Below are 14,822 nucleotides of genomic sequence, written 5' to 3'. Positions count from 1 at the left end.
GCGCTGGTCTCTTTCCTCCTCTCGCTGTCTCTTTTCCTCTTCTCGCCGCGCTGCTCTTTCTCTCTCTCCGTCCGCTACGGAGGGAGACAGAGAGAGACACGGAGGGAGACCGAGGTGGATAGTGGGAGGAAAAAGTGTTGGAGATTGAGGGAAGGTGAGAGCGAGGGAGGGAAGGAGAAAAGAGTCTTCTTCTGATACCATTAAAAAGCAAAAGGCCATGGGTGTTTGTGTTGTGATGACTCACATAGAACAGACACTGTTGCTCTGTTTCAGGTAGTGGTGATGCCCCCGGTTGTAAATCAGTCATGCCCTTAGTAGCAGGTGTTCTAACAGCTTTAAGTGAATTGATTAGCACCTGGGATCCTGATTTAAAAGCGTGAGACATGCGTTTGACCATCTTCACACACCACACCTTTTATTTCTCAYTTATTGAAAAAAGTACTGCTTTTATTTTCGAATTAATCCAATTCAGTGCGTTAACGCACTATCATGGTCCAAACACACCAAGACAGTGGTGAAGAGGGCACAACAACACCTTTTCCCCCTCAGGAGACTGAAAMGATTTGGCATGGGTCCCCAGATCCTCAAACAGWTCTACAGCTGCACCATCGAGAGCATCCTGACCGGTTACATCACCGCCTGGTATGGCAACTGCTCGGCATCTGACAGTAAAAGGCACTACAGAGGGTAGTGCGTACGGCCCAGTACATCACTGGGGCCAAGATTCCTGCCATACAGGCCCTATATACTAGGCGGTGTCAGGAAAGCCCCAAAAAGTGTCAGACTCCAGTCACCCAAGTCATAAGACTGCTGAACAGTTAATCAAATGGCCACTGGACTTTTTACACGTTTTTGATTTGTAACCGTGGCAGCTTCACCTGGGAGATCCATCGTTTTCCTGCCACTGCACTGTGACAGATTGAAGCTTGTAATTGGTTTAGTAAGGGTCTGGGGCCAAGGCGATTGGATGCACATTTTTATAAAGAAACGATCCTCTATGCTGTGGCTGGCAGTTTGCTGTGACGGGCAGTTTATGAACTCAATTGCCAAAAGAGAAGCACGGCAACTTGTACCACTGTTTTGTACACAATTTTCAACAAACTCATTTGCTGTCATTACTTTCCCTGTCGCAGACTGCCTCCTTATTACAGCACGTGATAATGTAGCCTAGTTAGTCGTTGAAAGTGTTATTTAATCSACCACTTGCGTTAGCCACGGTTCCGATGCTCGTGATGTAGAAAGGCAAACGCATACGATCTGATTTCAAAATGATTTTCAGGCACAGTTGATGAGATTTTAGGCTATGTCTTCCGGATATTTTTATTACCTGTTTTAATATATTTGGTCTTTCCCAAAAGCTGTTGTTGTCGTTACAACAATTCCCATCCCCTACAATGGGCTAAAATATAGACTAAATAGTGTCCTTATCTCAGCAGGAACACTACTGTTATTGCACATGCTTTTTTTTGCCAATTTTGCTGGTGTAGTTAGGCTATTTGAAATCTAATATGCCAGCTTGAGTYTTTTGCCCTCAGAACAGCCTCAATTCGTCGGGGCGTGGACTCTACAAGTTGTCGAAAGCATTCCACAGGGATGCTGGCCCATGTTTATTCCAATGCGTTCCACAGTTAAGTTGGCTGGATGTCCTTTGGGAGGGGTGGACCATTCTTTTTTAACCCAGCAGCGTTGCAGTTCTTGACACACACCTCCTCCCCTTCATCTACACTGATCTGACGTGGATTTAACAAGTGACGTCAGTAAGGGATCATAGCGTTCACCTGGCCAGTCTGTCATGGAAAGAGGTGTTCATAATGTTTTGTACACTCAGTACAAAACATAGCTTTAACATGGATCATAGCTTTCACCTGGATTCAAWGGCCAGTTTATTWGGTACACCCATCTAGYACCGGGTCGGACCCTTTTTGCCTCCTGAACAGCCTGATTTCTTGCTGCAGATTCGGACGGCGATACACCACCAGCCTGTACCGTTGACACCAGGCAGGATGGGTTCATGGACTAATACCGCTTACGCCAAATCCCGACTCTGCCATTAGCATGACGCACCAGGAAGCGGGATTCGTTGAACCAGGTGACGTTTTCCTCAGTTGTCCAGTGTTGGTGATGGCGCGCCCACTGGAGCCGCTTCTTCTTGTTTTTAGCTCATAGCAGGGGAACTAGGGCGTGGTCGTCTGCTGCAATAKCAAACCCGTGACAAGGATCGAAGAGTTGTGCATTCCGAGATACCATTCTGCACACCACTGTTGTACTGTGCCGTTATTTGCGGCCCGCCTGTTAGCTTGCACCATTCTTGGCATTCTCCTATGACCTCTCTCATCAACGAGCCGTTTTTACCCACAGGACTGGCGCTGACTGGATGTGTTTGTGTTTGTCTCACCATTCTCGGGGAACCCTAGACACTGTCGTGCGTGAAAAATCGCAGGAGGGCGGCCGTTTCTGAGATACTGGATCCGGCGCGCCTGGCACAGACGATCATTCCACGCTCATTAGTCGCTTAGGTCACTGGTTTGGCCCATTCTGTTCAATCGAACAGTAACTGAATGCCTCGATGCCCGTCTGCCTGTTTATATAGCAGGCCACGGCCACGTGACTCACTGTCTGTAGGAGCGATCCATTTTTGTGAACGGGGTGGTGTACCTAATAAACTGGCCGGGTGGTGTAGGCGAAGTCATGAGAATAGGCTATATTGAAATGCCCCTTGCCTCAAATATCTGGTAATGTAATTTTAGTATTGTGCACAAGCTGCTAGGCAGAAACGGTATGCAAAAATATCTTGCCTATGTAGAGTCMGATGGTGGCGAGGTTTTGCAAATCATCCTCGGCCACCTGAAGTTTGATATTACTTCGGTTTTTATTGAATGTGGGGTACTTTGTAGAAATCAAATGAACATATTCAAACCCCAAGTAGTTGGGAAACGCAGATCAACCAGCCCGCTTGGAGAGCGGCCTCTAGGCAGTATTTATGGTYCTATCGGAAAGGGATAGTACACCCAATGACTTACATATTTACAAGGAAAGACTGAMATCCATCCCATGGTTGCATCCCAAATGTCGCCCTATTCCCTATATAGTGTGCTACTTTTGACCAGGGCCCATAGGGTGCCATTTCGGACACAGCACTCTTTGCAAACAGAAAGGAGGCTTATTTCACTCTGTTCTTTTCCTCTTCCTGTCCTCCCCGGTTCGCCATGATGTCATGCTGTAAAGAAGCCCTGTCCCTGGCACTGTAACCATGGCGATGCTGGTTTTTGATTGACAGCTATGCTTGGGTGTTGTTATGGAACAGCCCGTGGGGGGAAATTAGGCCATTTCCTGTGCTGACACCCCCCCCACTCCGCACGCACAGCTACTACATACACACGCACGGGTGTGCGCCCTGTTCACTGTACATTGTGGATCACATATATGGCGGCCATGCCAACTAAAGGGTTGACTGGGATTGCCAAGGGGTCTTAGGGGGGCRATGGTTGGGCAGCTGTAGAGACAGTGTGGAAAGACTGTGCGTGTAACTGAGCATGCCTGTAAATCTGCACAGTCACACGCACAACGGTGGTTCTGTGTGAGCTAGCTGTCTTGAATGTGTCCGCGCATGATACGAAACAGACTCCTTTCCAGCTGGTGTGTGCGTGCGTATTTTGCACGCATGAACTTTTGTGTGTTTATGGCCTGTGCCAGTGCCCRCCAGGCCCACTCACACACTTAGCYGAACTAGGCCCAAGTCACAGGCTGGTTAACCACAGRATGGTAACTGCAACTCAGCCCTTTTTCTTTCTCCTTATTCCTTTTCTCCCTCCCTGTTCTCTCTTCTTTCCCTCACTCTCCTCCCTCCCTGCTCGCTCCCTCGTTCCTTCCTCCCTGCTCCCTCTGCTTTTTCTTTCTCCCTTCCTCTCTCTCTCTCTCTCTTCTGCTTCTTCCTATCACTTTTTCTTTGAGCTGTTAACACAGAAGAAAATAACTATTTGGAGGTAGAGATGCAGGGAAGCATGTCTTCTCTCTTTCCTCTCTGCTCTCTCTCTCTCTCAGGGGAATAAGAGTGGATTTTCAAAGCAAGCCCTTCCTGCCCTTCTTCTCCACTGCTCTCTCCACACTTAAACACAGTGCTCCTCTCTTTGAGACATATTACATTACACTACCACACACACACACACACACTCCGACATGATGCTGCAGAAAATGATACTGTACAGATACAATCTCAATTGAGCTCGAAATGCTGATATTGGATCAGTTTGCGGGTCACACMCACACACAGCTTTATTTTTGTGATGTGAAATAAAAATGTTTGACTATTAAAAATCATGTTTTCTTCAACACTAAAACCCCATAAACATAAACCTAACCCGTAAGCTTAAAATAGCATTTGAACAAATTTTGGACATGAAACTTGTCCTGCCTTTTCAAAAAAAAGTTATTGTTTTCCTACCCTGTCGAAACATTCGGGTGAATTGTTAGGACATTGGGGTCCTGATAAGGAMAACAAGGATGCACACCGTATCAAAAGCAGGGGTCAACTATGTACCTATGGAGGGTCCTGTTGTCTGGTACAGTCCCCCATCAAGGGGCTCACAGCACGGTTAAAGGGAAACACTATACCCCCTGGAACACCACTGAGATGACCTGAGGCCTGAGCTTCTAACTCTTCCATCTGAATGGGCTGCTATCAGACCTGGCTTCAAATACTATGTGAAAATCATTTCAAATACTTTATCTGTGCTTGATTGAGCTCTCCTGGTGCAATGGAACCTATAGAATAGGCCCCAAACTGCCAACCCTGGCACTCTCGGCAGGCTAGAGCAAACGCTCAAAGTATTTGAAAGATTTCAAATATTATTTGARCCCAGGTCTGGCTGTTGTAGGGGTTCATGTACTGTAGGAACACAGGGTAGGTAATATTGTGGGGAAAAGACTGGGCCTTTTGTGTCTTTAGGTGACTGTCACACGCTGCTGCCGGGCCATTGAGCCTGTGATCCTGTGTCGCCGTGTGTGTGCTTGTTTCTGTCTCACCCCTCGCTAGTTGCGCTCTCAGAGAATTGTGTGTGCGTGCGGAGAAAGAGGACGGAGGCGGGCGTAGTCATTGAAATCTGTGGTTACGGTTCTGTGGTAGAGGGTGTGCGTCCGTGCGCGTGTGTGGCCATGTGCGAGGGAGTGTTTTCTTGTGTCCCACTGTGCGTGGCCCTGCCTCCCCATGTCCTCATGTAGCCTGTCAGTAGATTAAGATAAGATGGCATTCCTCTGACTAGATCCGATGCTGTTTCCATTCCTAATACTCCCCCACTAAAATGTCTCCCTATCCAACCAGGAAGTGATGCAATAGGAACAGGATGTGAAGGGGTCACTGGTCATACTCTTAATGGTATCAGAAGAGGATGTGAAGGGGTCAGCTATTAGTCAAATATGCTTCTGTCTGTCCGAGGTTGGAGTGGATCAGAAAGGAGTGGGGTTCGAGATTGGTTAAGCCACAGATGTGGGTGGTGGTTAGGGAAGGGGCTTCAAGTGGGGCCTTCCGTGACGCATGTACGCACGCACACACACACACACACACAAACCCCTAGGGCCTTTAAAGGCTTGTAGTGTCATTAGCTCAAGTTCTACCGGTGTGGCTTTGAGTCATGACACTGCACATGATTTAAACACCGAGTCATTATCCCAGCAATGTAAAAGGTGGGAAATGTATTTTTTCTAATCTGTCCACAAGAGGGCGCTCTGTCATTATCATTAGACGGCACGATGAGGCTCTGTGATACAGAATACCATGGCTACGTCCCAAGTGGCACACCATTCCCTTCATAGTGCATGACTTTTGACCAAAGCCCAAGTACACTATAAAGGGAATAGGGCACGATTTGGGGCAGAGTTCATGACTGGCTGTGGCTGACAGTCGACTTCGACTCTTATCACCAATGTCTGACCATAGGCACGATGGGTTTATTGAAGCCATAATGTTCTTTTATGAATTKATGTGGCGCCTATGTGGAACGTGCCATGCGGTCATGTCAGTGCTCACTACTGTACACAACAGCCAAAGCAGTATGGGCAGCCACTCGTGGGGAATAGGCCTTGGCTCAACTCAGTAGGCCTTCCAACGRCATCCAGCATGTGGAGTACTGTATCTCTGGCAGACACAACAGGGAATAGCCTCCTGCCGTTGCGCAGCCGTATCCCTCTGCGTTATAGAGCTCTTTTGGCGGTTGCCATGGTAACGTGTATAAGAAGGCTGAGCTGGTGAAGGTGTGGTTTCATCGCTGCCACTGTGCGATTTAGAATTCTCTCTTTAGTAAACGTGTGCACGTATGCATGCGTGCTCGTGAATTTAAATATTTTAATCGTTTTGATTGTAATTGATTTCTATAGTCTAATGAAGTATTGTGTGTCTGTTTCCAGATGGCTGATATGTCTGATGATGAGCTGGACCACGGGGGAGTGGAGGAGGACAGTGATAAGGAAGACCAGGACCTGGACAAAATGTTTGGAGCCTGGTTGGGAGAGCTGGACAAACTCACACAGGTATTACAGTAGGGGAGGATGGGCGTATCCTGGCAACGGTAGCCTGGCAACCATATCCTGGTAGCTATGTCATGGATACCATGTCTTGGCAACGGTATCCTAGCGAACCATATCCAAGTAATCCTATTCTAGCAACAATATCATAGTAACAGTATCCATGCAACCATGTAACTGTAACCTAGTAACCGTGCCCTAGCAACCGTATCCTGGTAACCGTATCCCGGCAACCATATTATCCTAGTTACCCACCCTTTCGCTAAGTCATGTTCCACTTCCACTTCCTTCAAGCCTGTTAAAGTCTGGTCTTGTATTGTTATGGATTAAAGACATGTGCCGGTACTTTGGCAACTAGTAAGCATTTTTTAAACCTCCCGCTTTGGGCTGGATTGTTTCATGTGTAGATCATACATGCACAATCTATGAGCAGAATTACTGTCTTACCTCAATTAGCCATTAAATCCTTAGTTTGAAAACTACTTTCTGGAATCTGTGTGGTGCCATTTTCCCTACATTTACCCCCACGTGGGCCAGTCCCCTAGCAGTTTGAGTTTCAGCCAATGAGCTTCAGCCCCTCGCCATTTGAGTGACAGCTAGCAAGACACACAGACAGTAGAGCGAGAGAGCAAAGATTTTGTGACGTAGTACGCAATTTCTGGACTACTTTTGGCTAGTGTGCGCTACATTCAGAACTAGTGGCCTAAAAAGTATACAGAAGTATCAGAGAATATCTTTACGATGGTGATTTTGATAGTGTGATTTGTCCTCTACAGAGCCTGGATGACGGGAAGCCACAGAAGCCAGTCCAGAAGGCCCCTCTCAGACAGGAAACCAACATGGCTAACTTTTCGTACCGCTTCTCCATGTACAACATCAACGGTAAGACACACACACTCAGACCTATATGCCCTACCTACTTCCTGCAGAGCATGGTGTCTGTGACATGCCTGTGTGACCCACAACAACCTTGCTTTACTGCTGTGCAAAAGTACCTTTTCAACTGTCACGCTTTCATGAAATCAATATTTGAGTGTGTGTGTGTACTAGCATGTCTGTACTAGCATGTGTGTACTATCATGTGTGAATACAAAAGAAGGTGATTCACACTCCCCTTTTCCCCCTCCTWACAGAGGCTCTGAACCAGACGACAGAGACCGTAGACCTGGATGCCCTGATGGCTGACCTGTGTTCCATAGAACAGGAGCTCAGCACCATCGGCAAGCCCAATACTGGCACCGCCCGCCAGGCTAAATGTCAACAGCGAGGCCCGGGGGGTCGCAGCGCCAGTGCCAAGCAGACTGGCAGCGGTGGAGGGGGTAGCAGCGGGGGCAGCACCAGCAGTAGTACCCGGGCGTCACCAGCCTCCACTGTCCGAGGGGGCAGCTCCAACACCCAAGGGCGCCCGTCTGCATCGAACTTCTCGCTGGACGACATCACGGCCCAGTTAGAGCGGGCGTCACTCAGCATGGACGAAGCGGCGCACCAGACTTCTTCCTCCTACTCCTCTGCCACCCTCCGGCGGCCCTCGGCGGGTTCCTCGTCCTCGCARCACCGGAGGACGGGCTCAGTTGGCGCGGTTAGTGAACACGAGGCGGGGGGCCACTCCTCGAGGTCCAGCGTTAATTCTGCGTCTGCGTCCAGCATGGACTCTCTGGATATCGACAAGGTGCTGTCTAGGACAGCAGGAGGGGCCGAGCAGGAAGAAGAGTCCCAAGGCCCCCAGCCACCACAGGGCCCGGCCAGTACAGAGGTAAGTCACACACACTCATACCTACACTCCAATCTTCACAATCCTGATTTCCCAATTATTTCCTAAAAAGTAACTAAGATGTACCATGAACATATCTCTTAGTGAAACATTACCACTGACAGGTTGTTCATTTCTATCCTCTGTTGTCGTCTGTATGAGARTCAGCCKGCAAACAAGGCCCAGTTATCTCAGCCTATCAGAAGCCCTTTTTCATGTACAGGCTTTTAGTTTGTGCAGGGTAATGAATGCCGTTAATGGGGCATTGTGGGACCTCCTTTATGCAGACTAAAAGGGTGGGTTGACTATCTGAGTTATGACAGTGAAAGGCTGTTTGGTTACGGGGGAAAATAAACTGCTGCAGCGCTTTGTTTGTTCGAACATGATGAATGGTATGGTGATGAATGGTATGGTGATGAATGGAATGGTGATGAATGGGGATGAACGGTATGATGATGAACGGTATGATGATGAATGGTATGCAGATGAATGGTATGCAGATGAATGGTATGGTGGTGAATGGAATGGTATGGTGGTGAATGGTATGATGATGAATGGTATGGTGGTGATGAATGGTATGGGATGGATTGAATGTTGATGTGTGAATGGTATGGTGGTGATGAATGGTATGATGATGTATGGTGGTGAATGGTATGATGATGTATGGTGATGAGGTATGGTGGTGAATGGTATGATGATGATGATGAATGGTATGGTGGTGAATGGTATGATGGTGGTGAATGGTATGATGATGATTGGTATGGTGGTGATGAATGGTATGATGATGATTGGTATGGTGGTGATGAATGGTATGATGATGATTGGTATGATGGTGGTGAATGGTATGATGGTGGTGAATGGTATGATGGTGGTGAATGGTATGATGGTGGTGAATGGTATGATGGTGGTGAATGGTATGATGATGATGAATGGTATGGTGGTGATGAATGGTATGTGTGTGTGTGTGTAAAAGTGCAGTGTAACACTGACATACAGACCCTCCCATTGCCACAAACACCTCAGGCACTCTCTCGCTCTCCCTCTAAACCCATTTGGATGGCATTCTCGAACACAGACATAGACGGTTGGTTAAAAAGACAGCTCATAAACAAATAGCCTTGTGCTACATTGGACTAGTACAACGCCATAATTAGTCAATTAAATCATACGGTCCCAGGTCCTGGCCAGAAATTCAGAGGCAGACGAATTTTGCTTTGTATGTGTGTTTAAGAATTTGAGATACTATGTCAGAAGACATACAGACGTGCGCCTCCTCCAACCCACAATCCTCTAGTGTTGGCATCCATAATATTCGAACGAGCAGCGATACAGGAAGCTCCCCCTGAGAATGACTGCATAATTCCGTTCCCATACACATTCTAATTTAGGCCTTCCGCATAAATTAAAAAAGTGCTTGACAATTTGTTTTGGGTCTTCTTTTGTGTCGAGCCAATTGTTTATTAACAGATGTATTAATACGTCGGATGGCCTTGGCTAGCGTTTGCGCTTAATCAAAGAAGGCCGAAAAAACATCTTGGGTCTGTGCATCTAAAACAATGTCGAAGCATCACAACAGAGATAGATTTGGGTCAAACTGTGGTAATTTACAGCACTGACAGAAATACAGTAACATCTCCATACTTCACCCTGAGAACACAGTATCTATCGCTAACTGCTCTCTGTGTATCCCAGGACGAGCACTTGACTCAGCTGCTTTCGTTTTGAAGGCAAAAATCAATCACTGTAGAAAGTGGCCAACGTTACAATCCACACAAGTCAACATCTGACACACAACATCAAACAAATGGCCAAGAATGTACTTTACTGTGCAAAGCTGTGAGAGGGAGGGGAGAAAGGGTTCTAGACTAAAGATGATGGGATAAATAAAACACGCATGATAGAGCCGAGAGAAAAAGAGAGCGAAGGAATAGTGGCGCACAGAGAGGGGGAGAGAGAGCGACCCTCTTTTCTAACCCTAAAAGAGGATTAGGCGATTCAAATAAAACAGCCAGCAAATTTTTTTAGACAAATATCTTCAACAACATACTCTCACGGCTCTTTATTTTCTTCATGGACATTTCCCTCAGTGTCACTTCACTGCACCAGACCAGTCAGTAACCTAATAAATGACTCGGCTTGTTAATTCTCTTCAGCTTTGGAGAGGAGGGTCAGGTCAAACCATTGACGTTTCTAGCTAAGTAGCCTTTTATCAACCGTGAGGAGGAAAACATGTATAACGCCTTGTCTCCTGGTTGTTCAGAACCATGCCAAGACCAGACAGGGTGGTGTCAATTCCACTAACATAATTGCAATTCTGTAAGAAACAATGAAGAACATGGGAATCTCTTACTTCCTGTTATGATCTAATTGAAATGGAATCGACACACCAACTTGACACCAGTGTTTTTCAACCTTTTGAGGACCAGGGGGATTGCAAGCTATTGTTTACGTAAAATGACCATTCTTCCCTGGTTGACCACTTCCATTAAAACGAGCACTGGAAGTTGACAGAATCAGGATCAGACAACTAACCGCCTGAGGGACTGGTAAGCACAACCCAAGGACCAGACCCGGCCCGTGGACGGCGGGTTGAGGAACACTGGTTTTACTAGCATTTAGCGGCGCACACACAAAGACTTCATAATAGAAAAGGGAGCGTTCAGAGTCACACACACATCCAGCTCCATTTCTCTAAGCTAGGCCCATGTCAACCAGAGTCGACGCACACAGGCATGCGTCATGCTCCAAGTTAGTGCAACTGAACGCAGCCCATATGTAAGGGTTCATTAGAAACAAACACTCCAGATTTGGGTCAAACACACGCCAAGTACTTTCAAATTCTACTCAAGAAAGCTATGGCTTGATTTAGCACTTTTGGGATTAGGTGGTTCTATTGTCCCAGGCAAATAAGTCAAGAACATTTGAAAGTATTTTACATAAGCGTATAGGACCCACGTCTGTCCGCAAGACTGTCATGGCAGTGAAGTTAGATGGAGTGGAAACCTGTACTGAGCCGCAGTGCCAGTAACCTACCCTGCATTTCTTTCCCCCTACCAGACAAAAGAGGGGCAGGGAATCAAATGGACACATCAGCACAGGGAGGAAAGAAGAAAAACATGGATAACGGAGAGCTATAAGCAGGGGCAGCATGAGGAGAAAAAGGCGAGAGAAGAAAGCCACGGGAGGATGAGATAGAAGTTAAACAAGCCAAATCAGGCCAATCGAGCACAGTGGGTGGGGCTGTTGGCGCCGGTGGGAGGAGCTTAGGGAGATGGCAAAAGAGGGTAAGTTCAAGCACAAGCAAGCGAATGAGGCGTCACCTTGGTCAGCAGGTGAGAAGGCTTTCCTGCATGCTTTTCAGAATGAGGGACGTTTCTCTGTCCAGATAGGAGTGCTTGGTGGCGCAGAGGTGAGGAGAGAAACAGATTAAGAACAGTCAGTGCAATGATTCTCAATGGCTCATAAAAAAAATGCTTTTGAAGGGTGGGGGGAGGTTTACAGTGTGGAAGAAAGAGAGGTCCAATAGTTGGACGTCGATTGTGGTGGTCATACTAGATAGCTGTGGATGGGGAAGAGAGAGGATTTATCAAAAGCACTCTCTGAAGATGATACTAAGCTGTACAAGGTGATCGCTAACACTCACCTATACACAATCACACACATGCATGTCTTGCTTTTTCTCCAACACACGCACACACACACACACATGCCCCACACACACACACACACACTTACAGTGTCACAGATCCACTTCACCCTCCCGTGAAGGTAGAGTCAAGCTGCCGTCTGGCCGGCTTACCTGGCCCGTCGCAGTAGTGAGGCATGCTGGGAAACGGGGAGGTGCATTATGGGTGCAGAGAGGATGCAAACACACACAGTTAACATGCATGGGACGGGAGGTTTCCTTTCCAGTCCTCTCACATTCTTCAGTCTCCCCATCGCATACTGATTCTATATATGTGGTCATGGTGTGGCGCTACGTTAGTGATAACGTACTGCATACTGGATGTATGCACGCACTGTACGGTTAGTCACTTTGGTTAAAAGCTCTGCTAAGTTGCATATATATATAATTATATATAACATAAAATTTCTTCTCCTATCCATCTTGTAAAGCTAAACTAATGTCAAGCAGGTTGAGTTGACAGCCAAACATGTGTACAGTAGATACTCATTGTAATCCATTATCAACACATGCACGACTTCAGGGATTACAATTGCATTCCTCACTGTACTGGGAAAGACCACACTTTCCAACGCGGAGATAGTTTTAGTATTGCACACACCAACACACCACAACACTTTGAGAAGTTATGGCTCATAGGTTGTGTTTATTTAACAGATGGAGAACCAATATTTGTTGAGGATAACAGAGCTCTCGCTACCGGTTAGCTCTCGAGTCTTGGGGGCAGCGCACTTGACAAATCATATGTAAGATGCACTCTAAACACATCAGGGGCTATTTGTGCTCCTCGTGAGTTTTCAGGAGCGCATTTGTAGCGGTACTACCCACACAATTCGCAATGACATCATTGCGTTCAATCGAATCTTCACGCACCAATCATTATACATTTCATCCCCTCATACATCGAAATTGACACACATTTATTATGTGAACTAGACATACATCATCACTCATACCAACTTCTCTGCAACCAACCAATAATAAGCACACCACCATCCTAATACACCATTATGACACTCTGCACCCATCATACCATTACACAGCATCATAACATTCACACACCATCATAACCATCATACACCCGTGCTCCTACTCTCCCACACGCCAGTTGGGGCAATTATATTATGCTGTTCTCTACCATCATATTTGAGATAGTCAAACCTCCCACCCGCCTTATTCAATTATCCTCCACAAAATACATAAACGTGAGTACATCAAATTTTATCGAGAGATCACAAACCACGATTTCTAACTCTTTTCTACCGTTATAGTTTCCCAAATTCAAACCAATTCTCTCAAAAACAACCAAAATCCATCATACCAATTCACCCACCATCAAATACCATTCACACGAATGGAATATAGAGATAGAGAGATTGGTCCTTGTGAAAAAAAACGAATATCATGAAACCACTTTATGTATTATGGCACCATTCAATATGCACCCATAATACCTCTATAGTTCTTTACGAGGAAAAAGGCGAGCAGATATTAGAACGCCAAAGAACACATCCCATATTACCACAGTCATCATAGAAGCACGGAGTTTCAATCATCAATACATACCATCGGTCAAGCTCACAGCCATCTATCAATCATCATGATTTAGAAGATCCGCAGTGCACCCTTTGCTGATAGGAGGGCTAGTGGCACTTCACAAAATGATTGCAGTCAATGAAGGGGAAATGATGTGGTATATTGAAACTGGCATTCATCGAATCAATCCTAAGCAATTCAATACAAGCTCATACTAACTAACGCATCAACTCCACCCATACAATCATCATACCCATTCACCACCATCATAAACCTATCAGTCACCAGGAAGCATCAACATCATAAGCCTTTAGGTCGCAAGTGGTCTTCGGGCAAATGGAGCATTCCACCATCCATACCAATCATCATCATCATTTACATTACAACCAGCATACACACACATTACTTCCAATAAGTTCAGTGTCGAGATAAGACAATATCACATCCATCATAACCTGCGCTATAAGGTAAAACCACTCATACATCAGAACCATACTACATAAGTCAAACATGAGAGTAACCTATCAGCGACATGCCGCGATCCATATACCATTCATCATCATACATGTTCATCCACATAATACCATCATCATACCATCATCACCATTCATCATCATACCATTCATAACCCTCATCTATCATCATACATATCCACCAACAATCATACATTCACACCACGATCAGTAAAAACCAATTAGCCATTCTGCACACACCAATTCAATCCCTATAAGAAATATTTGATGGCAGACTAAAGCGTGTGCGAGCAAAGCTGCAGGCCTTTCCCAGTAAAAACCCCTGACTGTTACACTAAACCCAGCTACTGTAGCGAAAAGGAATGGGCCCAAACAAATTCACCTTCATAAGACAGCCACTACTTTACTGTTAGCGCGAGCTTTGTGGAGAGGCTATCCTGAATACATATTTAACCCGCAAGTTAAACATTTATAGGCAATGCAGCCAAATATCGAATTGAGTGTAATGTAAACTTCTTGACCCTGGAATGTTGATGAAGGAAAATAATGGTGAAATAAATCAATTTCTCTAACTATTATTCTGACATTCACATTTTTGCAATAAACGTGGTGATCCTCCTAACTGACCTTAGAGACAGGAATTTTGACTCACTAGGGGAGCGCGTGATTAATAAAATGGTCATTTGGCTGGTATGTAAACTTCTTTCTTCCACCATCAAAAAAAAAAAAAAATAAAAAAAATATTCACACCTCATAAAATCCAGACATACAAAATAAAAAACATCTATACATAAAATTAAACAAAAAATAATACCAAAGTCAAAAATAATAATAGTAAGTGGGCATGGTAGCCAATCAACAA

The 14,822-nt window shown here is 45.7% G+C and overlaps 1 protein-coding gene across 1 annotated transcript in view; it reads left to right on the top strand.

Moving 5' to 3' along the window:
- Nucleotides 1-14,822, top strand: part of LOC111971112 (ras-associated and pleckstrin homology domains-containing protein 1-like) — a 76,847-nt gene that overhangs the window by 35,065 nt on the left and 26,960 nt on the right. Inside the window, exons 3-5 of the mRNA XM_070445883.1 lie at nucleotides 6,400-6,522; nucleotides 7,293-7,398; nucleotides 7,650-8,269. Of these exons, the coding sequence (XP_070301984.1) occupies nucleotides 6,400-6,522; nucleotides 7,293-7,398; nucleotides 7,650-8,269 (849 nt within the window). The remainder of the gene's footprint in view (nucleotides 1-6,399; nucleotides 6,523-7,292; nucleotides 7,399-7,649; nucleotides 8,270-14,822) is intronic.

This window comes from Salvelinus sp. IW2-2015, linkage group LG12, assembly GCF_002910315.2.
Source record: "Salvelinus sp. IW2-2015 linkage group LG12, ASM291031v2, whole genome shotgun sequence".
In the NCBI taxonomy this organism is placed as follows: Eukaryota; Metazoa; Chordata; class Actinopteri; order Salmoniformes; family Salmonidae; genus Salvelinus; species Salvelinus sp. IW2-2015.
The sequence above is the reverse complement of the archived record's forward strand: the minus strand, read 5'-3'. Positions and strand labels throughout refer to the sequence as shown.